Source organism: Aptenodytes forsteri, unplaced genomic scaffold, assembly GCF_000699145.1.
Source record: "Aptenodytes forsteri isolate BGI_AS27 unplaced genomic scaffold, ASM69914v1 Scaffold16, whole genome shotgun sequence".
In the NCBI taxonomy this organism is placed as follows: domain Eukaryota; kingdom Metazoa; phylum Chordata; class Aves; order Sphenisciformes; family Spheniscidae; genus Aptenodytes; species Aptenodytes forsteri.
Window position 1 is genome coordinate 4514050 of NW_008794753.1, and position 25907 is coordinate 4539956.

The 25907-nt window shown below is 46.3% G+C and overlaps 1 protein-coding gene across 1 annotated transcript in view; it reads right to left on the reverse strand.

The window, feature by feature from the left end:
- The window catches only part of SAMD11 (sterile alpha motif domain containing 11), a 150135-nt gene that overhangs the window by 66880 nt on the left and 57348 nt on the right, over positions 1 to 25907 (reverse strand). The window contains exon 5 of the mRNA XM_009274246.2: positions 9315 to 9439. Coding sequence (XP_009272521.2) covers positions 9315 to 9439 — 125 coding nt within the window. The remainder of the gene's footprint in view (positions 1 to 9314; positions 9440 to 25907) is intronic.

Genomic DNA, 25907 nt, shown 5'->3' on the forward strand with positions numbered 1-25907 from the left:
GGGGGGGAAGGGTTTGAGAACCAAACAAGTGCAAGGAGGAGGGAGAAGAGCAGGAAAGGGGAGAAGAGCAAAGAGAAGAAAAGGAATTGGGAACAAAAAGATTGTGCAGAGCTGAAAAATTAATGAAACAGGCAGTTGACCCTCTTCCTGCTCACAGCAAATCGTTAATAAAATCTTTCCAACCCCCAGCCCGCCATCCTAGGACAGCTCCTCCCAAGTCTGTTCATGTCTGACGTAAAGCGTGTGGCACTGCTGACTCCCCTGACCAGGTCTGAAACCACAAGCTTGCATCTGGGGAGAGGGCATCATTAGGACAGATTCCAGTTTAATTTATGAGTCTGTTCCCCACAGTGATATACGTGCAACTTAACCCTTAAGAATCCCCACCCATCTCCTTGATTTGCACTGAAAAGGCTAATAACCGTAGAAAGTCACCAGACATGCTTAGCAGAGGGAAAGGAGTTGAGGGTCTTCACTGTGCCCCTGTGGGGAAACCTGGGCTTACCTGTATATGCAGAGACAGCAGGAGGAAAAAAAAAAAACCACCCACCACATGACCTTTCACAAATCACAGTAATGGTTATCGTCGTCTTTCCCATTTACCCGAGATCAGCCCAGGGCAGGCCAGTTTTGCCAAAGGGTACACGTGCTGGAGCAGTGCTGTAAGGCAGGGACTGAGCTGGCAGGGCTTCAAGAAAAGGCAGTCATGGTCACAGACTACGCTGGCAGGTTTGCCTGCCCTGGGGTCTAAACGCACAGTGCTCATTGTGGTCAGGTCTGTTTTCCTGGTGGACTTCTCTCAAGTCTCTCAACGCAAAAGGCTGGGTCAACGTTTTCATGTGTCGTCTCCAACACATCTCTCCCACACACGCAGCCCTACACCCCCTTCTCTTCAGCAGGACTTCTCCCTCACTTTCACCAGAGACCTCACAAAGCTGTGAGCCACAGAGCACCCTGCTGATTGCTTGAAAGAAACGAGGAGCAGAGCAGCAGTTCAATGCCTGCTACCTAGGCATCTAATCACAATGCAAGCTTTCCAGACACACAGCTATGGGGAGCTTGTGGGGGGACAGTGTAACCCCTGCTGTGCAGCAAGAGCAGAAGGCTAGGCTCTGCAGGACTAAATCCCCAGCATCCAAACCTGATGACACAGAGATACGCACACACGCTGGAGCAGGAACGGTGTCAAAACCCTGGCTCTGAAGTATCAACTTGACTTGTGGCAGGGTCAGGAGCAGCGACTCACTGCCTCCTGTCCCTGTGCTTCCACCCAGCAGCAAGCAAGAGTAGACAAGTCAGGTGCCACATTACAATCTGTACTGGATTTCTATATATAACATCAGTGAGATGTCACCGCACCAATGATTTGTTTTCAGCTCTTTACTAGCTGCCTGTAAAGCACCTGGGAAAGGAGGTGGAAGCAGGGGGCGGGCAAGAGGTTATTTTTGGAAGCAGGATAATCTTGCTCTTCCTAGAGCTGCAAGGAAAGGAAGAGAGTCGGTGTTTATTTCAGTTTCAAAGCCGCAGCGTGTACTGGCCATGAGTTTGGTGGCTGATCCAACTGCCAGAGAGCGACGGACTCATTGTCCTGACTATGGCCAGTCTGCCCTGTTCATGCCAGGCACAGAGGAGGCCAAGCTACTTAAGCTGCCATGGTGAGCCCTGTCCAACCGTGGCACTCGTTCCTGCAAGTGAGGGAAATACACCTTGAAACGCATCATTGACTGTCCCAAAGGTGTTTGCAGAGCCATCCTACAAGAACCTTCCTTCCAGGAGCAGGCTTCAAATCCCTGCCAAGAGATTGGTTTTCTGAACTCCAAAAACATGGCACTAAACTGCCTTGGCTCCTTCTCCTCCTGCAGTGACAAAGCCAAGAATAAAACCTTAACACGCACACCAGCACTAACCTACGCTGCAAGTGCAGCTGCAGGGCACAGCAAAAGAAAGTGCTTCCATGTTGGGCTTTCCCATTTTTCCTTCACCTCCCAAGACCACCTTTTGTATTACAAAAGGATGCTCATTACCTCCCACTCCCTCAAGGCTTCGGAAGAAATAAAAATGAACTTAAATAGAGCACAAAGAAAGGACAGTCCTCCAGATGCAAGCCAAGAGGATGAATGGCATTGACAGAGCCTAGACCCTCATGTTGCCTAGGTAAACAACCGTCCTTCATGGTAAAACACGTAAACAAAGGTGGCTGCGCTTACAACTCCTAGATGCACCATTTGGTGCTGATTTTCTGCTCAATTTAAGGCAGCAGTTCAATAAAGGCTTCTGCTTTTTTTGTTGTTGTTTGGCTTTGTTAAATGAAAACATGTCTGCATCCTAGCTCATTATCACACGCTCAGAAAACAGCCATTCACTGTGATTCTGTCTCAAACCATTAACTGTAACATCCCTGATCCCAATTCTCTTTCACCCCCAATATTAACTCCACCTTAGCAGATGAAAGCTCTACGTCTCAGTGCAAAGCCAAATGAAGTTATTGGGAAGCCCTCCATGGCAGGCACACAGAGTTCAGGGATAGGCCCAAAGAAAGTGAGACAACTAGTTTGATCAGCTACGGATCCACGTGCGTGAGCTACAAGCACTGCCTTGTCAATAAAAATTCCAAGCCCAATTTTTAAATATGAATCTGTTTACAGTTCTCTCCTGAAACTTCTCCTTCTCCCTTGCTTAGTCAACAGAACATCAAGTGGAAAGATGACACAGGCACGTTAATACAGAAGAACAAATAACCTCGCAGAGAGAAAAGAAATCTCTCTCTTTCATGATGTTTGAGACATGTAGATGAACACTACTTTTCCAGGACTGCAAAAGCACCAAGCATACATGGCCTCCAACGGAGCAGGACTCCTAAAGGGGGGCTCCTTAAGGGACACAGATGTCACGTTCTCCCTATCACGTGGGATTTCCACAGGAATCATTGCAGGTTAAAATGCAATTATACTGGTCACTGAGGACACCACTGGTCACTGAGGACACCACTCCTCTGAGGCCAAGGCTCTCACGGTTTGTCATCTCCACCACATTGACCAACAACCCCTAGAAAAAGCCCAAGCTCTCTGGGAGCTCTGCAACACTGGAAATGTGGCCTTCTGCTGCTTCCCACACCACAGCCAAAGCAGCCTCTAATCGCTGGGGAAGGGGTCTTTAATCCATGCGCAGTCCCAAATATTATATGCAGAACCATAGCAAATTGCTTGCTGTTTGGAGCGAGACCTGATATTCTGCCATGTCTCCATTAAGTGCCCTCTCTCAGACAATATTCAGACATCAAGCTAACTTCCTCTAATCACGAGGGGCGGAAGGAAGAGAGGGAAGATCTACCCACCTTCCTCTAGCATCAGTGAGCCTGATCCCTCCACTTCTATCCATGCAAACAGTCCTACTGCAACTGGAAAGTCATGAAATCTGGCACTGCAGAACAGAGGGTATTTGAGGAGAGAAAGAGGAGAAATTAATAGGATTTTTGCAGGGGAGAAATTATTTAGGGCCTTGGGACCAGGACTCTATTGCAAAATGCTTGTTCAAATCCTAAAGCAGCGTGCAAAGCACACGCACTCAAGGGAGAAGGCACCCGTACTTTCTCTGTGAGCCACGGAGCCCCGCAAGGCCTCCTCCGTCCTCCCCCACCCCACGCATGTCCTCGCAGACTGCATTAGCCAAACTGGATAGAGGGGATTGGACTTGTTTACAGACACACCGCTAGCTGCTTAAAGGGGCTCTAAATCCGTGTTTGATGTGCAAACCGCCAGCTTTGCTACTGTGCCTTTGTCAAGCAGCCCTGGCTCTGCTCATCCTTGTGTGTGTGTCTCTCTCTCAATTAAGATTAAAAGCGCCTTGTGCCATCATCCGCTCTCAAGGTAAGCCCTTCTGTAGTGCCAGTGCTGTACCCTGTCTGCTGCCTCGCCTTTATCTGATCCATTTGGAAATGACTTTTATATTCTCATTAGGCTCATCGCCTGCCCTCCCCTCCCACATGCACACTCCCCGAGGCATCTGAGCATACTTGCTCTACCTTTGCAGATGTTGTTAAGCCTCTTACTGAATCTCACCAATGCAGGCTGCCTCTGTGTGTTCCTAAGGAAGTACAGACCCCATTATACACATTTTTCCTTTCTTTCTCCATTTGGCATATTATATCCCCATTGTGACTGCAATTTACTTAGCACCAAGGAAAGCATCCTCCAGCATCTTCCTCTGCAGAACACCACCAGAAGGGAAGGACGCAGCAGAAAATCAAGTCCGCAGGATCAGGAGAGGAGAGACCATTCACGTCTCCTAGGTAAACTGGCCTGGGAGCTCTGGGTATCACCAGGCCTATTTTTCCAGGTAGGCTCTACATATGTTCCCCCCAACTGCAGTCCTGCAGACTGTCAGCACTTAGGTGAAGTAGCTCACCTCTCTTCTTTGCAAAGGGAGTATCTCTCTGCCCAAGAGCCAACCTTTCCTCTCAGCAGCGGGATTAGCTAGCTCCAGGTTTAAAAAAAAAAAAAAAAAAATTAAAAATTAAAAAAAAGGTCCAACACTGGCCAGAGAAGTAGGAGGCGATTAAACCTAGCAGCTGGATATAAACCCAGTGTAGACATAACCTAGACTTCAAAAGAGGAGCTGGATATCATTTTGATCAATGAAAAGCAACACTGCTGGCAGAGAGGCAAGTGCCCTTCCTTTGCCCTACATTCTCTGATCCTCCACAAGAATCTACTGCTCTTTCAATCTGTGTTGGAAACAACGAACACTTGCACACTTGAAAGTTGCACAACCATTTGGTGAACAGACATTTATCCAGGGACTATAGAAAGCAGTGCTCTCTACTTTGCAAGCACAAGCACCGCCACTCCCAGTCACAAAGAGAGGCAGAGAAAGCAGAAGCGGCAGAAGTTTAGTATTCTTAAAAGTCTGAGGACACAACACTGTCAACAGTGAACCCAGATGAGAAGGAAGAATAGTGTGAGAGGGTGCAGATGGGCAAAATCCTAAACCAGTGAGATGGATTTCCTCAGCCAGTTAAGAATTCAGAGTTACAAATAGGGCAGCTCTTCCCAAAACCCAGGACCCCCTGGGACCTAAGGAAATCCAAGTGCATCAGGGGTAATTGTAATAAATCTGTAGTGCTGCAGAGCAGGCCCAACACACACAAGTTTGCTCCATGATTAAGAGATCTCTGTAATACCTTAAGGTCCCCAATGGGCCCAGAGCAGTGAGATACAGCTAACATGTATCAAACACATAAGAATATCTCAATCATTACCACAGCTGACGGTGGCTCCTAAGCCAATCGATAGGGCAATTAGATTTTATCAGTACACGCCTCTCGGCCACCTATTTCTGCTGTCATTGCAAAAGCCTCAGTTACCTCTGCCAGTTCCGGGTCTCCAGATGTCTTACTGAGAAGCACCAGCTGGAGCAGATTTTTGCTTTTTTTGTAGATTTTTTGCTGTTGGTATTCTTTATTTCCTTTAACGGTCCAGTATCAGGGGACACTTCAAACGTGAACTAAGCTGTCAGCTATTCTTATCTAGACGTCTTGCTTCAGTACACACACTAGCAGGGGGGAACACCACCCCCACCCCACCCCCAAATCTCTCATATGCTGACTCTCAAAGTAGGCTATAATCCACATGTATTCCATATTGTCACAGTGGAACAACAACATAGAGGTCTAGCAGAAAAGTTAAGGAGGACAAGACAGGAAACCGAGCGCTGTTGTTCAGTCATCATTTGCTTTATGATCTTGGGAAAATTTGCCTTTCTGTGCCTTGGTTGACTCATGCACCTCTACAACGTACTCGAAAACTGGTGGAAGGCGTTATGCATCTTGTCCAACATTTCTGATGAAATTTTACTTGCTAGCAACATAACTACCTCCCTCTCCCCTTTGTCACTGTAGCCTAGCAATAACAGTCTTTCCATTTTTTATGATAAGTGTATTTTCAAAGCACTGTAGCTCTCAGATTTCCTAGCCCAGATTTCTGTAGATGCTAAACTTACCAACATGTCACGATCACTACACTGGTCTTAATCACACCTAAGTGACGCAACAGATAGCATAGCCGTTTCTTTTTGGTGACTCCAGACTCTTCCTAGCTCTTTGGGCCTCACAAGAACCAAAATACAGTGACTTCTTTTGTCCCAGCTATCCCAAGCCCTAAGACTGCACCTCCTCTAGGCCTACTGTTCCAAACAGCTAGCGCCCACCACTGTGGTTATTACACCCACCGAGACGGGTTATTAAATCCTTGTCTAGTCAGAGCCAAACCCTATCTGAGTCTTTCAGGACCCAGTTATTTTCTAAGTCTTTCAGCTTCTGCTGTCCCAAACTAAGCTCTTCAGTCTCTCTGCTCACAAATATAACCATCACCATTGACATAAAGTGACCTGTTTTCACTTAAAAATTATCCATAAGCCTTCCAAGGATATTAATATATCAGTGCTGCTCTTCCAACCAAAGGTCTTATATGTTCCAGCTTCCATCAGTCTCTTCAGCTCCTTTTGACCTGAACATCAGCCCAGATCTAGCTTGAACCCTGACTCTAGTTTCACCTATCTCCCAGAATTCATAAAAGCCCCAGAACTAACCATATGCCATTATTTTCCACTAGTTTCAGCCCCTTTCTGCATTTCAAAGACCATTAAAGATCCAGTAATATTTCTGATTTTCCAGTCCGTGCTGTTCGAAACTATAGCACTGCCTCTAATCCTGGTTTTAACTATAAATCAAGGAATTCCCTCACAGAATTAATCATAAACCAGCCAACCCTACCAACTTAAACCCTCTTCTTAACTCCATGGGCCCTGCAATAAGCAAATCTCTGCCATTCATGCTATCCTTGTTCTCAATCCTCTACTTAGCCTCAGCCATAGCCAAGAAGCGTCACACACTTCTGTATCCTGTTTTAGCAGTATGCACTCACCCCTCGTCCTCCACATGTAGAATTTGCAGTTTGAGCTGCAGAGCAGCCTCCGGAGTGTTCAGCCTCTACTGGCTGGGACTGTATGCCTAACTTCAAACCATAAATCTAAATTTTAGCAGCAGATTCCTACTTACTTTGAGAGCACTGCAGCTTATAGTCACGAGTGATGCGGGAGTTTTTAAACATATTGGCATTAACATCATTCATTCAGCATTGTCCATCTCCAGATGCCTTTTTGAGGGCGAGATTCTCATAACCCAAATACACAGTATTGTTCTCAAAGGCCTACAATACAAACAGCAGACAACTGGGGGCACATTTCTTTTTCCCTTATTGTTGTAACTGAGTGGTTTAAACAACAGCCAGTCTTTTAAACTAACCCAACACTAACTCTCTTAAAATTATATATGTAGCAAATAGTGATACCATTCTCCCCTTCCAAACAGAACCAAGACATAAAAACAGTAATCAGCATCAGCTGCAAATCCCAGCACACTTTGTTTCTGTTCCCTTGACTTCCATGTCCGGGAGGTGGTGACATAGGTACCAGTTCAGCACATGCTCTGAAGTCAGAGCTGGCAGGTTCTGCGTAGACTTTGGCAAATGAGTCTTCCCTTAATCAAACAAGCATGTAGAGTGAGCCGGCTCCAGACAGCAGGGAAAAATCAGAGTTAAACTGTCCCTGCGGAGATGTGACAATGCCCTCTCTCCCTTTAGATACCTAATCTCCACACCATCCCTCCACCTACTCTTTTGCTGGTCAACTCTTGTAGAGACACCAAATCTATCATGTCCTGAAAAGCTCTGTCACTTGCTTGGTGGCCTCTTGTGTGAATGAGCCCTCTTCTTTTTCATTGCTCAGACTTTCATTGAGGTCAGAGCCAAGCACTGCTGTCCCCACTGTTACAACCTGTGTACAGTGCCTATGTTTTATATTTCTTACTGTTTCTCATGGTGAAGCTAACCAGAGAACCTCAAACATAAATTCTAACAAATAAGAATTAGGACTTCTACATCTAATCTTTTCTACTGCTTAACACTGATGGGAATGAAAAGTACCCTTTGCCTTTCTGGAATGCTATGGATCTTAAAGAATTTCAGCAACACTGATCAAGCCCGGCAGTTTCTCTGTAAAGCAAACAATATTAAAAACCATTTTAACATACAGGGTCAGCTGAGACATATAGACTCAAGCAAGGTCATACAGAAAAACGTATCTCTGTCCAGTTTGGCTTTCAGAGCTGTGTAGGAAAAGGGGCTGTGGAGATTGGTTAATGAAGAGAATGTGGAGATTCAGCTGTGAAAGCAAAGACCGGGAGCTACCCATGGCTGCTTTACAGACATAGCACAAATCCCCCAGTTCAGCACAACACATATATGGGACTGAACGCCTTACTGCAACAGTAGTCACACCAGTACAAATTTTACTGCAGGCAGGAGGAACCTTTCTGGAGAGGGGTCAAGCCTCATGCAAAAGGCAAACCAGGTACCTGTCACGTTACTGAATATCCTCCAAAGACGTTCCCAAGTGTGTTAGATGTGGCGTTCCCTTCAGATCCGGGGTTAAGTTACACAGTCGACAGAATGACTTACAAGAACATATGAACAAAACCACAAACATACAGATTTTCAGGAAAGGTCTACATTAACATACACAGAGAGATCCAATTCTGATTTGGAAGGACAGGGATCACTCAATATAAAAACTAGCGTAACTCCCAGTTTTTCCTCAACTTTTATTTGTAATCAAAAGCAAATTGTAGATTCTGAAAACAAGAAGCAGATCTCTAGTTTATTACCAGTGCCTCACTTGTTGACTGATGTGTATCTACCACCAAAGCATCCTTGCCGATAGCTCCCTTACTGACATCCAGAGAGGCACGGTGCAAGATCCAAGAGGAGCATTTCTTGATTCACCATGTTAAGTTGAAACCAGGTGAAATTCCAAAAAAAGCCAGGCAGCACTACAAAACCAAACAATCATGCTCACAAAGGAGCTGGCAGGCACAGAGGCAGCACGGGGAACCTCTGATTAATGAAATTACAAATCAAACCATGCTTTCTGCAAGGCCTTTCTGCTTCACTTGACACTAACCCTGGGGACATTTCACTTCTTTGCTGGCGCAAGCTCCTTTGCCAGTAGTTTAACACAGACCACCAGATTTGAGAATAACATAGGGCTGAGATCTCAAAAGGACTTTAACATCACCATGAAATCCCTTCCATGTTAATCTTTAGCCAGAATATTAAAAGCTTTCGTATAGCTCACTCCGAAGCGTAAGACAAACAGCCACAGAAAAAACAGCTGCTGAAAAAACGAACAAATGAGGGAATGAAGGAGAGAGGAGGGAAGTCAACAATCCCAAACCAGCAGGACCTGCTCCAGCTGCTTACCTGCTGCTCCTAAGCCAACGTCGATGCTGTTTCTCTTGAATTCACAGCGGCTCTGGGTCTCTGGCATAACGAGTTGACGGCTCTGATGCAGGTTGGAGATGATAGTGGAAAGGTCGTTATCACGGCTGCAACAGAGCAGAAAAGCACCAAGTTAAGGAAATCCTATTTGCCACCGCATAATTGATTTTTGTGTGTATGAGCGTATGTGTGTGCGCACGCAAGATTCTTTTGTTTGCCCGTGACATAGCTGTATTTCAAGAAAGGTTCTCCCCCTCCTACCCATCAGGTTCCTAGGTAACCTCCTCTAGTTTTGGGGAGCGGAGACTAAGTGCAAAGCACTTCCCAAACAGAACTCTCATTTCCCATAAAGGACTCTGCAGCTGCCAGAGCTCCTGATTTCAGTTTTGCCAGATATAACTTGCGTGGGCCAGAACTTACATCTCACATGGAAAAACTGAAAGTGTAGGAACTGGCAGATCTATTCCAGAATTAATAGGAAACTTGAACTGAAATAACTGATAGTTTTCTATCAGTTGCCACCCTTCTATTCTTAGAAAAACTAAGTTTTTCCATTCCATCACTGTTGGAACACAAGACTACTTTATTTACTTGAAGAATAGTTTTTCTTTTTAGAGAGAAACCCACCATGAACCCGGACATCAGCGTTACTCAGAGCTAAGGGTACAGATGTATTTACAAAACTCATTTTCAATTCTTCACTCTAACACATCCTGAAACAATGCTCTCTTCCTTCTGGGACAAGAGAATGCATTAGAGCAGTTCAGCGTTATTTTGCCTGTTATCCTTGCATCAGATTGCTGCTAAGTAGGCTAGTTTAGTCTTTTTTCTTTTTTTTTCATTCTATGGAGAGGGAGAACACAAACACAAAAAGACATTCACTGTAGCAGATACTGCAGTTCAGCTGGCAAATGCTTTTGCTTGCAAACCGCTATCCACTTGCAAAATATTCCTGAATAAATGATATACAAACACTGAAGAGGAAGAACAAGCTAAAACGTATTCATGATACTAAATGGAAATGCTGGAATGTCTCCCTTTTGTTTGTTTGCAGTATACGTTAAATCACCCATCCTTCTAGCACAAGGTGCTTGCCCCAAGCTAAATGCAGCTATTTTTCTTCCTCTCCTCTTTCTAAATGGAAGATGACAGCCAGAAGAACCAGAGACACTTATAAAAAATTATACATATTAGAAATATTGCCCTCCCTCCCACATCCACAGCTCCCTCCCAACCTCTACTCACATGACAAGTGCACCCACTCTGTTCTGCTGTGACACACAGCACATGACCACCAACTCACTGGTGCAGAGGAGAGTGTCCTCACCTGGGACCAGCAGGACAACACGGAGGGTGCATTATCTGCAGAATTACCTAGCAATGATCTTCCTTTAAATATCCCCCTCTTATCCCCCCCCTCCCCCCCTCCCCCCCCCTCTGCACCCTGCTCCAGAGGCCCATCCCTAGTGCAGAAGCAGGGGCTAATCTGTCGTCTAGCTCTCTGCTAATCAGATAAGTTTATGACAGAAGCACCCCCACCTACAGGCTATCAGCACTAGCAACAGGAGCAGATCTGCTCAAATGCTCCAGAGAGCCCATCCCTAGTGCAGAAGCAGGGGCTAATCTGTCGTCTAGCTCTCTGCTAATCAGATAAGTTTATGACAGAAAGTCTTTAGACAGAGGTACTTTCAGCGGGTGTCTGGCTCCAGATTTTCACAAGATGTAGCAGACAAAAACAGACTCTCATTTCAGCAGCCGCTGTCATGTTCCCTGCTGCTCCCCCCGCGTGCTCCCCCCACCCCCAATCTCAGCAACGAGATAGGATGCTCGGATCTCAAAGCCTTTGAGCACCCATTGCATCTTCCTCCGCTAAACCAGTTCAGATTCCTCCTTATGCAAGCAGAAGGCTAATTACTTAAGCAAGCCCACAGGTGAGTGGGAAGCCCATTTCTCCTGTGCCAAGCAGTTTTGGGTCTTATCCTCTTTTAGCTGCCACCTTTAAGATGCATTATGCAAATATTTTGGTGTCTTAAGTCATTTATGGGATTAATGTGAAGTGATTATCAGTTCTTTTTAATCATGCCAATCAATAACTGGATGTCAGGGACAGAGGACAAATGCAGATAAACGCTGCCATCAGCACAATGCCCAGGAAAGGGCGGAGGAGATGAGCCAAAAGTGCAGAGGGAGAAAGGCAGGGAGTAGGAAGAGAAAAATGGGATAATTACATCTTTGCATTTGCACAGTGTCTTGCATCCCAATTGAGCCCAAAGCACCTCTGAGATGTAAACATGTTAAGAGAGCTATGAGAAGGAATTGTTTTATCCACCGCTAAAATGCAACTACCTCCCTTTCTGGAAAAGGGCACAGCAACCCCTTCACATGACTTGATTCTCCAAAACGCAAAGAGCGCAGAACACTGCGATATATCCACTGTAAACTAAACCCAGGAGATCTACGAGAAGGAAACATTACCACACCAGAAGTGATATTTTTCTTCCCCAACAATCTTGTGTTTTTAGGAGATCTTCCATGGCCTTAAAATTAAAATCATCATGGTATGTAAAGGTGCGTTAGCAAGTCATAACTCCACACGTGAGCAGATAGCACAGGGCTGATAGGTACACTCTACAGGCTTTGAGTTCAACTCAGTCTACCCACGCAATTAGGCAGTATCCCAGGAAAACATGACTTTGCTGGAATACCTTTGCAGAAGGCAAACCAAACACCAAGGTGACATTGAGAGGAAAGGGAAGAAAGACTAGAGATAAGGCAAACAGGCTCAGACAGCTTTTAACACATCAAACTGTCCCCAGGAGTTGTTCCTTTTGCCTTAGCGCATGGAAGGTTTGAAGCAGAGACTGCATTTTTGTTCTTGGCTTGTTCTACACCAGGCACAATGGGAGGCAGCTTATAGCTGGGGCTCAGTCTTAGTATGAGAAAAGAGAGTGAATGGTAACCAGAGCTTCTTATGAAAAATTGAGATACCTTTCTACGTAGGTCAAGACTTGAAGCATTTTTTAATACACTGGAGGCCAAGCTGGCCCCAGCAAATACAGCTCCACACAGCTGCAGTCAGACTCCAGTGTTTGTGTGCGCTCTCTAATAAGGGACATACTTGCATAAAGCTCTGCTTAGACCATAGAGGACTTTCTACCACTACATTGGATCAACAGAATGAAACACCAGCTTTGGTTCTGCAGCTGACAACTCTGCCACCTCCACCTTACCCGTGACTGCATGAGATAGTAAGCAAACATCATTTTTGCAAGAGATCCTCCTGAAGCTCCACAGAGCAAAGTCCAACTAACTGCTTTCATCCCAATGCCATTTAATAAAGCTAGTGAAAGTTTAACTTTCAATTGAGTCTCAGTTCTTCAGTTACTCAACTCCTTAGCCAGCAAGAAGGGCTCTGCCCACCTACCAGCAACTTTCAGACATTACCCTGCTTTTGCACACTCGCTACCTCGGACTGCAGCACTGCAACTGCACTTCCAACCCTGAAATCGCATCGTCTGGTGCTGGTTGGCTCCGCAGGAGGACAAAAGACATAGCACTACCACAGGCTTTGGGAGATCTGCTTGGGCCATACACCAAAAGTTGCAAAACATGAGTTATAACTCCAGCCTGGCCAAACTCCTTCACAACCCAGTCCTGCATTGAGAGGAAGGGAAGAAAGACTAGAGATAAGGCAAACAGGCTCAGACAGCTTTTAACACATCAAACTGTCCCCAGGAGTTGTTCCTTTTGCATGGAAGGTTTGAAGCAGAGACTGCATTTTTGTTCTGGGCTTGTTCTACACCAGGCACAATGGGAGGCAGCTTATAGCTGGGGCTCAGTCTTAGTATGAGAAAAGAGAGTGAATGGTAACCAGAGCTTCTTATGAAAAATTGAGATACCTTTCTACGTAGGTCAAGACTTGAAGCATTTTTTAATACACTGGAGGCCAAGCTGGCCCCAGCAAATACAGCTCCACACAGCTGCAGTCAGACTCCAGTGTTTGTGTGCGCTCTCTAATAAGGGACATACTTGCATAAAGCTCTGCTTAGACCATAGAGGACTTTCTACCACTACATTGGATCAACAGAATGAAACACCAGCTTTGGTTCTGCAGCTGACAACTCTGCCACCTCCACCTTACCCGTGACTGCATGAGATAGTAAGCAAACATCATTTTTGCAAGAGATCCTCCTGAAGCTCCACAGAGCAAAGTCCAACTAACTGCTTTCATCCCAATGCCATTTAATAAAGCTAGTGAAAGTTTAACTTTCAATTGAGTCTCAGTTCTTCAGTTACTCAACGCCTTAGCCAGCAAGAAGGGCTCTGCCCACCTACCAGCAACTTTCAGACATTACCCTGCTTTTGCACACTCGCTACCTCGGACTGCAGCACTGCAACTGCACTTCCAACCCTGAAATCGCATCGTCTGGTGCTGGTTGGCTCCGCAGGAGGACAAAAGACATAGCACTACCACAGGCTTTGGGAGATCTGCTTGGGCCATACACCAAAAGTTGCAAAACATGAGTTATAACTCCAGCCTGGCCAAACTCCTTCACAACCCAGTCCTGCCCAGGCCCTCCCCCTTACCCCAAGGGGAACACCTCAGCCAAACCACAATCACTGACACGGGCCCTACAACACAAGGCAGGCAAACATCTACCTCAGCCCTGCCTCATCCATCTGCCATAAAAATCCCAGAAACAGCCTAGCACGTTTCTCCACAGAAAACAGCTATCTGAAAAACTCAACCAACCACTTACCTTCTTCTGAAGGCAAACTGCACAATGTGCTCCCTCGGCAGAGCAGCCCAGTCACCCAGCAAACGCCTGCAGCTCTGCGGAACAGGAATCACCTGTGCTCGGTTAGTGCCCACACCTGCGCAGGGCAGTCCCGGGGCTGCCAGGCAGCCGATGCCGGCCCTCCGCCCCGTGTTTCAATTCCCTTTGACTAACTGGTCCCCGATTCCTCAGTCCCATTCCTCATTCTTCACTCCTAACTGTCGGCTCTGGACTTTTGTGCCCGCAGCCTGTAAAAGAGGCCCAGTCCAGCGCCTACCAAAGCCCATCTCGCAGACACGGCTAGGAGGCTGGCTCTCGACGCACAGAGCTGAGCAGTGCAAAGCGCAGCCTGAACAAGGGGCACAGCACAGAAATGAGACCCTCTCCCTCAGCCCAGGTTACAGGGTATTCTCTGTGTGTTCAACTTGCTCACAATACAGGACAGTCGACAGCAAGTCTCTTGGGAAAAAGGCTATTTGTTCCTCTGGGTTTACACACCACCTAACTTGCTCACAGTAATCCTGTCATATATGGAACAGGTAACAAATTCACGGGCTCAGGGCTCCAGCAGGCAGAGCCAATGCAGGATTAAAGATTCCTCCCTCGGAGGGAATACAACAGGCAAAAGAATATCAAGCTTGCAGGACGTCAGGTCAAAATCCAGAACATGCACTTTGGGGATACCAACATACATGTAGTAATGCCTAAAACTTGGATGCTTGGTCTGGCACGGTGATTAATGCAACTGAAGGCAGGGACCTAGGCTCACTGGAAGGGAAACTGAAATGGGTGTGACAGCATCCCCTCTGAAGTCCTCATCAGCAAGAGCACAACTCTTGCACGACCTCAGTGGGAAGGAGCCTGCATTAAGGGGATCGGAGAGGGCTGGTCCTTCCCATGTAGAGGATTCCCCCATCTGTGTGCTGAAGCCAATAATTCCACCCAGGTGCTCACTTGCAGCCCCAGCAGGGCAGAGTCACACTCTGCTTTTCCTTTGTCTTGTCTCTGAGCCGCTGCTGGGTGCCTGTTAATGCAGGCACTCCCCCATACATGCACTGACACATGCGCACACAATCAGATTAAAGGTCTGATCCCTTCCAGTAGCATACTATTATATTTTAAAAACCGGATTAGAGGAGGGGGCTTGAGCAAGATACAGATCTCCTGAAAGGTCAAGGAGGAGACAAATAGCCTTCTGTAGGGCTGCAGGTTGCCATGGCAACATTCAGTTTGCATGGGTTTTGGTAATTAATAGTTTGGGGACCCGCAGTAATACAGGTACGCTTCCAAGCAGCAGAGGAACATGTTCTGAGGCATGACTTTCTTGGCACTTCCATCTCATAGAAGCAAGTTTTGCTCCTGCGGTAAAAAGAAGGGTAGAAAACTGAGTGCTTACTGTCAGGGATTCCAGAAGGCACGTGGCTGGCTGGCCACATCCAGATTTGCTTTCAAACTGGGAAGTGACTCAGTGTTACTGGCAGTCTCATGGGACCTTTCTTCTGATATCTGGCTCAGGATGATCGAAGCTCTGATCACAAGACATGTTTTTCAGGTATTTCTGCTATTTTGGTGGGCAAAGTTTTACAAAAGAACTTGCAGCACTGCAAGATTTTTAAGTCTGAACTTCAAATCCAATACACATTTAACCTCAATCCAGGATGCTAAAATTCTCCCTGTCCTATATCTGAACAGTGAATCTAAACAAGTCTAGTAAAGATAAACTCCTGTTGTTGCGTTCAATTACAGCTGATGTGCTGTTGCTCATTGAATCCATCGTCCTGTTTTTGCGACATAGTACTTAGCAGCTGTGGAGAGGAGTAAAATGTTAAAAAAAGATGAGGATCTTATGTGGCAAAGAAGTGTGTGATGATGGCTGATGACGGAGTGAGATCCCATCTTCACAAATACATCCCTCCTACTAAGAAATAAGGGAAAGGCAGCAGCTACCTAACAGCACTGCAGACTTCCCTCAAGGCCAACTCTGTAGCTTTGAGAACAGCTGCAAGTGGCACAGGCCTTGTAATGAACTTGGCCTCGTAAGGAAGACACTTTAACAAGGAGTAAAGCTGGCAGTGGTGATGTGTAAGTGCTTGTTTATTATTGTGCTCCATGTAGCATCAGAGAAGTAACCATCCCACCAAACATGCCATGTATCTATCCTGCCTTTGCCTTGCCCATTTATCCACTGAAAAGAATGTCCTAGGCTTTTGCAAGCTGCTTTCCGTCCAACAGGATTCCCATTCTGCCACTAGGCTCTGTCTTGCTGCCAAAAGCAACAGTCGGGGAAGTGGCTGGATATTATTATGGCTTGGGCAATTTTCAGATGCTAATGAAGAGAGGGCACAGGAGCAACAGATCCATTTACCAGGAATGCAGGAAAGCTGTGATAAGGGTTTTGTCTAAGCCGCGGGCAACTGAGCAGCTCACCAGTGCACCACAACTCAGGCCATGCACGCTGCAAGCAGCAACCACAAAGCTTTAAAGGCCAAGTCCAAATGGTTCCTTTACCTGGATGTAGTATGAAATGAAATCTGCTCTCTAACAAACTGGCCACCTGACCTTGGAGGGTATTTCTGAAAACAGTGTACACTTGACCTGTTACACTGGCAACAAAAGAAAACCGCAGGGGAGCATAGCATAGGAGGCATATGCTGCAGGTTCCATGCTAGGTCTGGGAAACAACAACAAAAGTCTTTCTCATCCAAAAACCTCACACCCAAACCCAATGAACATTGGTGCAGGACTCTGAGAGTATAGTCAGGACGACATGGATAACTGTGCAGCTCAGATACAGATCAGAGCTGATAGTCTAAAATTCTCTGTCACATCCCAACGCTGTGATATAAGGAGCCCGCTCTGCAAAGCAGCAATGAGACGTACTAATAACTAATGGCTGCAAAAATTACCACTGGAAGAAAAAAAAAAAACATTGCTAATGTTCTCTACAAATGCTTTGATTGCTGCACTGTCTATGTTTAATGGAACTAGCTGGTCCTCTGTCTCCCCCAAAGCTGGTTGTTCTGATGAGACTTTCTGTAATGGCAGTATAATGGTCCACCAGTGGTCATTTGATAGCTGCATCGCTTACAGGAAAAGGCACTCAAGGGGAGAGACAGCCACATCAACAACTGGTGGAAACATCACCCAGACAGAAGGTGTCTGTTTGGGACAAGATGCCACAGTAATCCATTGACTCATCTGTGGAGTCTGCAGAGAAGCACCTGCAGGACAACAGCTAAACCAGCAGTACTATAATTTCTGGCACACATTGCATGAGCAACATCATCTAGTCTAGCTAATGGGCCACAACCTGTGCTCAAGGAAGGAGAAGTCTATCATAGGGACTGCCACTGAACTGTCAGATTTGCTAAGTGTGGCCGTCCCTTGGGACGTATAAATGAATTAGGAGCAAGCCCTTTCAGGGAGGCTGTGGTAACCAGACATGCAGCAGTCCCGTGTGACTGACTTCTGGGAACAATAATCTTTTTTTGAGCAACATCCGCACCATAAGCCTCCGACTGACAGTGTTTGAAGCCAGCAGCTATTGCTCCAAGACCCCTTCTGGTCCTGTCTTGTGCTCTGGTCCTCATGCTGACCAGCATTTGGACCCTCACTCCAGCCACCTCTCCTCAATCTCAAATGGCCCCACCAAACTAGTCCCTCACATCTGCTGAAAGCTATCTTCCCAGCCTGGTTCTGGAGCCAACCCTGCCAGCACATTCAGCATGGAGTGACTTACAGGGGGGACTAGACAAATAGGGCAGACACCTCAGTCTCTTGGCCCCTTTGGCTCTTGGCCCCTTGAGTGAGGGTAAGCAGAGAGGTGCTGACAAATGCCTGGGCTGCCCTGCCCCTGCAGGGCACCTGAGTGGAGACACACCACCCTAGAGATCCTCGGGAGGTGGCAGCTTCCAGTGATTGTTAACCCAAGCCAGGTTCAGACTGGGAGCAATGCCTTTTAAATGTGTCTCATTTACAGACATTAGCAGCAACTGCATCTTTAACAAGGAGAAGGATGAGGAGACTAATGGATGGAGACAATTAACCAAAATATAAATCAGTGTCAGAGTCTCTGCATCTAGCAGAGGCAGCCAGGCGCCCGCAGGGTCTGGTGATTCTCGCAACACGCTGCTCAAAGTGACTGCAAAGAGTGATTGCAAGTGACTGCGAAGAGCGATTGCAAAGAGGGGGAGGGAGAGGGGAAGGAGAAAATTTGGTCAAATTTAAATAATTTTCAATAATGGCTGCCTCCCTGTTTGCTGCAGCCCTTTCCAAAATAAGGAGGCAATAGTAACAGAAACCTCACTACAAATGTCATGCCCCATCCTCCTCACAGGGTGAGCCAGAATGCGCCCTGTGTGCCTCTTAGAGATTGTCCATCCTGCTGGCAGACAGGGTTTGCTCTGCCCATGCTCTGAGCTGCAAGATCACATGCAGTAACCTTTCAGTGCTTGGTATCAGGCACAAAAAGTGCAGGTCACTCTGCGGAGGAGGTATTTCATCTGCGGTGCAGCACCACTCAGCAGTGCCCAAAAAAAGCTGCTCCAGTGGTTAGGATATTCAGCACAAGTTTGAAACTCAAGCTGTCATTTTTCTGCTCCAATTTCCTGCCCAGACTTTGCTGGCAAGTCAGTTAACCGCTTTGTGCTGCTGTTCTCCATACACATGGCGATGCACAGGGGCACTGTGTGAGTGGGAGGCATTAGACACCAAGAGGCAACCTGGTACTTCAGCGATAGGAGTTCCAGATATATCTGAGATCAAAAAGAGGGAGTGATACTCTCAGTAGACACAAAATTGCATAGATCCAGAAACTGCAAGACAGTTAGCTGAGGAAATGGTGAATGAATCTAGCACTGAACCAGACTAGACAAGTCTTTTCCTAATACTTTATCAAATCAAAAGCAAACTGTGAAAACCCGGTCAAAAATGTATGACTGTCTTCGAAGGGATGCAAAGTAGGAGATTGATGCCAGGTTTGGAAGAGAAGAGAGACTCAGAAAAGTAGCATAGGAAGAAATAAAACTGAAAAATATTTCTTTTTAAATATGTTTCACCAGCGCTCCATCCCCATAACGATCACACATTAAGTGCAGGGATTATATTAAATTTTACTGATCAATACAGTTGCCATAAAACTGTCCCGACCCTCTGCCCCTCCCTACAATAAAGAAAAAAAATCCAATATGCAAAAGGAGGAATGTCAGGGCTTGCAGGGGGAGAGACGCAAGGACATTGATTAAGCCAGGGAAAGTGGAGATCAGCGCAGGTGTGGGCCCATGCACCCTCCAAACAAACCCTCCTGTGTCACTCTGAGGAACACACATGGGGTTTCTTCTCCTTCCTCATTCTCAGCCTGACCGGACGGAAGTCCGGTTCAAGAGTAGATTTCAATGGTACCCCTGGCTCAGGTAACAGATTCACAGACTGTTTACTCTGCAGCGACTTCCTTCTACATACCATATGCACCCATTCTAGCCAGGCCAAGTCCCTTGCCTGGCCAGTTGATACGCCAGGAATGATAGACAGGACAGTTTGCAGCTCCAAGGAGATGATGATATTGCCAGAACCTGCAGAAACACAAGTGATTTTTCTTCTCTGTAGACCTCCTCTCCTCTCTCCTCACAAAAGACAAGTTTCTGGTGTAAGGACCGGACCAGTGTCACAGCCAGACTGTTGTCAGAGTCATTTAGCAACAAGCAGGCAGTTGTGAGTGTGTCGCTCAGGGCTACCCAAACTGGAGCATACACCCAGGGACAGGACAAGCATGTAAATCAGTCAGTGACTGTGTGAAGGGAATAATGAGCTTTTTATGGAAGCCATTAAAAGGAAAACCCAGATTGGTCTATAAATACTGTTGCATCATTATAGCTCTGAGAAACAACCTTATGTAACAGCACAACTATGTAATGTCAGGACTGGTGTAAAATAACCACTTAAAGGCTCTCATATTTTTTCGTTAGCATTTTTTTAAACCCAAAACGAAACTAATAACCAATTTCCAAAGAAACATATGCACTCCAGCCCAGCCCTTGAAAAAAATCCACCTTCTGTCTCCCTACTATGCACAGGTAAATCTGGGGCTCGTTAAAAGGACCTCGAAAGACACACATGACCTGGGGATTGCTGGCCATTGTGCTGCCGCAAGAGACATACCTGACCGCAGCTCCCACATAAAATGCCACCAATATCACTCCTTTTCCCTTAACCTGCAATGTCTAGCCTCTGTGGGCCATTTAATCACAGATTCATTGATTTTAAGCCCCAGAAGGGACCGTTATATCTACCTCATCTGACCTCCTGCACAGAACCCGTCAGTGTCACTCTGACTCTGTTGTCAGAGTCATTTAGCAACAAGCAGGCAGTTGTGAGTGTGTCGCTCAGGGCTACCCAAACTGGAGCATACACCCAGGGACAGGACAAGCATGTAAATCAGTCAGTGACTGTGTGAAGGGAATAATGAGCTTTTTATGGAAGCCATTAAAAGGAAAACCCAGATTGGTCTATAAATACTGTTGCATCATTATAGCTCTGAGAAACAACCTTATGTAACAGCACAACTATGTAATGTCAGGACTGGTGTAAAATAACCACTTAAAGGCTCTCATATTTTTTCGTTAGCATTTTTTTAAACCCAAAACGAAACTAATAACCAATTTCCAAAGAAACATATGCACTCCAGCCCAGCCCTTGAAAAAAATCCACCTTCTGTCTCCCTACTATGCACAGGTAAATCTGGGGCTCGTTAAAAGGACCTCGAAAGACACACATGACCTGGGGATTGCTGGCCATTGTGCTGCCGCAAGAGACATACCTGACCGCAGCTCCCACATAAAATGCCACCAATATCACTCCTTTTCCCTTAACCTGCAATGTCTAGCCTCTGTGGGCCATTTAATCACAGATTCATTGATTTTAAGCCCCAGAAGGGACCGTTATATCTACCTCATCTGACCTCCTGCACAGAACCCGTCAGAAAATCACCCTATCGTACGCCCAGTTAATAGTGGCAGCTCAGAGTGAAAAAAAAAGTGTGACCTGTGTCTCTGCCCACCAGGAAGCAAGCAGAGACCCCCCCATCTCAGAACCCCGACCACATTGAATCGAGTGCTCTGGGAGTAAAATAATCGGTTTATTCCCAAGAGCTGATGAATCCTCTCAGCTTCTTCCTTACTAGTATGTAAACCTTCCTGCGCAGACGAAAAAAAGCACATTTCACAAGATGACCGCTCTGACTCCCTGCCACATGCACAGCACCAAATCAGTGCAGGATTAACCATCTTCCAGTCCGGCAGAGCTTGGGATAAGAAATCCTGCAAAATAACTTTCTCTTCAGCATGTCTTGGTTTGCCCTGGCATGGCCTTTGAGTGCCAGAGGTCCTTGAGCAGACAGGCAAGGTCACCGTCTCTGACACTCCCAGGCAGTAAAACTAGGGTCACTGAGTCAGCAGAAAGAGAGAAGGGATGTGGATCAGGGAAAGCTGGCAGCTCAGGCTGATCAAGGGCTCTTCCCCTCCTCCCTCACTCCTGCTTATCACCTTGCACAGGGCTCAAAACATCCAGCAACATCTCCCTAATCACACAGCGCGCAGCCAATACCTTTCCTCTCAGGTCGACGGTGGACAGAACAGCCAGAGTAGGATAAGACCTAAAGCTGGGCACAGGAGGATTTGGGTCAAGGATTTGAAGGCTCTGATCAGGTGACTAATAAAGAAGTGGATGGGGCCAGGGGGGGGGGGGGGTGCAAGGGGGAGCAGCAGAATTTGTTTCACTGTTAAACAATGGGCAGCATGACCCGCTGACAGGCTGTGTCACTTTTCCACCAGAGATAGGCAGATAAGCCCCAGGCAAAGAAGCTGGATGCAAGCGAGCATATGTATATGCAGCTCTGAGGAGCAGAGGGGCTGCCTCCTTCCTCCAGACCTCTCTGTGCCTTACTGCCTCTCCCCATCCCGCTTCTCACACTCCAGGATCTCTCTGGCATAAGCTGGGCAGCCTCGGCTCCTCTGACCTGCCACTTCATGAATTGCAATGTGGCAAACTGCTGGGAGGCAAGCTACCTTGTGATGCACTTTCTGGCTCCTTCTCCTTATTTCCCGAGTTTATCTCTAACTTCTCTATTTGCTGCAAAAATCTAGACCGCGCATCTACCTGGCAACTGACTTTTGTAGCCAGCAATGTGTTCAACAGCACTTTCACACGCTCAGCCAAGTGCAAACTGGCCCTGTTATTCAGGAATCCAGCTCGGGACCTGCTGAAGCTAATGGAAAGACTCCCACCTACCTTCACTGCCACAGGAGTAAGCTGCACCCCTCTGAGAATTTTGCGCTCTAGACAGAAGACAGAACCATGATTTCCAGCAGGCAAAGCTCAGGGCACAGATGCCTCTCATTCCTTGGCCTTCTTGGTTATATTTTTATTGCTCAGTCTTTCGGCTGCCTTTTAAAACGTCATCATTGAGTAAAAAAACCCTCTCAGTCACTCTCTGTCCTTCCTAGACATCAGTCTTGATAGACCTTGACAGACAACAATTTACCAGCACCCCCACTTCTGCCTCTCGGGTATCTCCACCTTCTGATGAGATGTCACCCATCAGACACAGGCAAAAAGGGAAGGAAAGGGGAAAGCCGAGGGAAGGGAAAAGAGGAAAGAGGGAGGGGTAAACAAGTTTCACCAACTGGAGGGAGCTGAGAGGCCTGAAAATCCCAACCCCAACCATGGGCAACACAGCCCTAATTCTCCCTTGGAAAAAAAAAATCATCCTGCAATGTCCCAAGCCAAATGCTCATAAAATTTCATTAATGCTCATGACAGTTCATAAAAATGATTCATAGAGCTGGCAACTCCAAAATTTGGTGGAAATAAGTATAAAGATGTTTTTATTGTAATCCTGCTTTGTCATTCGGCTCTCTGCAAGCCCATAAATAAAAGTAAGATGGAACTACACCACATTGAAGCTGGACTAGAGATGGGGAAGAGATAAAGCACTGAGATGAAGCGCAAACCCAGTCTATCATTACTGGCACCTTATTCTGATAGTCGGTTTTGACATGTGCCCATCCGCTAAGGTGCCACAAAAGCATTTGGCAAGGGGGGTGCCCATGCTAGACATTTTAACCTTAGATTTCCCCTCCTGTCTGCAGTAATGCAGATAGGGCTTCTGAGTTTGAAAAACTATCAGGCCTAATGCATCTTGAATCCTGCATTTCCACCACAGTTGTAATCTTGGAGCCAAAAAGCTTAGCGTGCAGCAGGATAAAGGAGCACGGTGACTTCTGAGAAAAGGAGAAGGGCACAAAGCATTAGAAATAATGAGAGCCTGAATCCAAACAAGGTAGGGAAAACCTTAAACACAGTCGCTTTACTACTCCTCCATCACCAGCAGGATACACCGGCCCTCCAGATGAGGCACCTCACCCAGATTTGTAAAAAGTATACGGATTACAAAAGCATGGTGTAAGCACTGTGCAAGCCTGTCATTGGCAAGGTGCAGCTCCCGGGAAGCACCAACCCTGTATGATGCTTGCATTGCTGTTCATAGCAGTCTCCTGCTCTTTCTGCCAGCCTTACTGCCCCGGCTCTCTTCTGAGGCAGGAAACCTGTAGGTCTTGTGTTATTTTCCTCTCATAAGGACATGGAACCCAGTACCCCAAGCTGGCAAGAAGCCTAAAGGTTAGTTACAGACTCTTTTCTCCCGCCTACCATTTTTCTTAGTGCAGATGTGCATCCAAGTACACACGACTAGTCCCTTGACTAGTCTTTGACTTCTACCTTCTACGCACACACTTGTTGGGCAGCAACCCAACACAATTTTACCAGATTTCAGAAGGATTTTCCGCAATGGTCCATCTTCCTCGGCTCATCTGCCACAACCACTACAAGTGCCTGTACATTTTTCCTCTGAACATCCATCAAGCCCATACCTGCTGATCACGCCCTCCCCTCCCCGAGCACAGGCTACAGCTCACCTTGGCCACTAACAAAAAAAGTTTCACTAAGAGAATAATGAAGGCAACCATGGCAAGCAGAAATGCAGTTGGAGGGTGGGGTGCCACATACTTGTGACAAGCCCTTATTGTGAGTGGAGTGCATTTCATGAATACCTAAAACTGTCTCCATTCTGCTCTTCCCCTGCCTCCTCACTATAGAGTCCTTGTGAGTCAACCTCCAATACTCCCCTGCTTCATGGACTCCTGCAGCTCACATTGGATCCCTCCCTCATCCCAGAGCTTCAGTGTCTCTTCGTTCTCCTTTCCATCATCTCCCAGGGGCTTAGTGTGTTTTCCCATGCAAATTTATAAACCCTTCCTTCAGTTCCCCAGTTTGTCATTAACACCAACCTAATCATTCCTGCTTACCCCAAATTTCCCCAAGTTCCTAGGTCTCCCATGCTGGATCTCCAGACTCGTCCCTTAAAAAATACTTCTGAAACTGTTTTACTTGTCAGAATCCAAGTCACGCCCAGCCTCACCCTCTAAGCTAAGCAGCTGCTCCTGTTGCATGCATGCAATTGCAGGGAAGGGCCAAACAATTCCTCTGCCTGCAGCACCAGGCAGCCTGGAGGTCCTGATTTTTCTCCTGACAGTTTTTTTGGCACGTCTGATTTGCACCAAAATCAATGGGCTTGTCCTGCTGACGTGTAGAGCGTTCCCTGAAGTTTTGGACTTGTCTAGATGCTGCGTTCCAATGTTCCTCAGTAACAGACAAATAGAAATGTTTTGCTCAGCCAATAAAAAGAATGTGTCGCTGACACGCAGCTGGTGTGCCTAATGGATATAAGGTCTCTTTAAATAACCCAAACTCTCCTCATTCTCTCAATTCATTAAGCTGCCTGCTTTGAACTGATGAAATATTAAAATACTCAGATGAGCGATTTTAAATGGGTGATAGGGTATAAGTTTAGACAATGAACAGTGGGAACTGATGATCTACAGGAATCACTCACACATCTGATGTATTAAGGACAAGACAGACCTATATTTGAATCCTTTCAATTTCACAGTAGGGTGGGAAGAGGGAGGTCAGGAAACCTCCTATTCCAGAAACATGCCCTTCAGGTTTTGATCCAACATACAATCTAAAAGCAGAAGGATTTGATTCTCTTTTCGATCGCTGTATGCAGCTGAAATATATCAAGAATGCTGCCCAAAAGCTGCAACCAAGCTTATGTATATCTCAACAACATACCAAGGTCTTAAGATGCCTTCGCATATTCGGTTTATCCAGAATCCCTTCAGTTGCCCTACAAAAGGTCCATTATAACCCCCCCCCCCATGACAGATACACTAAAGAGATGACAACATGCTGGGGATAAATAAGAGCAGCATTACTCTCGATTAAACATTCCCTCTCACCTTGTAGGTATCTAACAGCTTTTCTCACCTACCTTATTTGAAATATAATTGTGTTGTTCTAGCTTTAAAATGGAAGCTAAAACTAGTTTATCAGCTACCTATTCACCTTCAGCATTTCTCCGAATCTCTGCTAGTACATAAATGCTCTCCTTTCCCTAACCCATCCCTATAGCCAAATGAAGCTTCCTGGGAATGAACATAAGAACAAAAAGTATTGCTAATGAAATGATGATGACATAATTATTTCCGTTGAAATAATACTTTTCAGCAAACCAATAGCTACTAATTTTCTCCTCCCTGTTCGTCTGTTCTTCCCTACAAGTATGTTCGTTCCAGACTCTGCACAAACAAGGCCATAGATAAGGCCTTGTTTGGCCTTATCCCTACAGGAAAGGGAGAAGCAAAAGCTACTCAGGTAACTCTGCTCTACATGACTCCTTGAA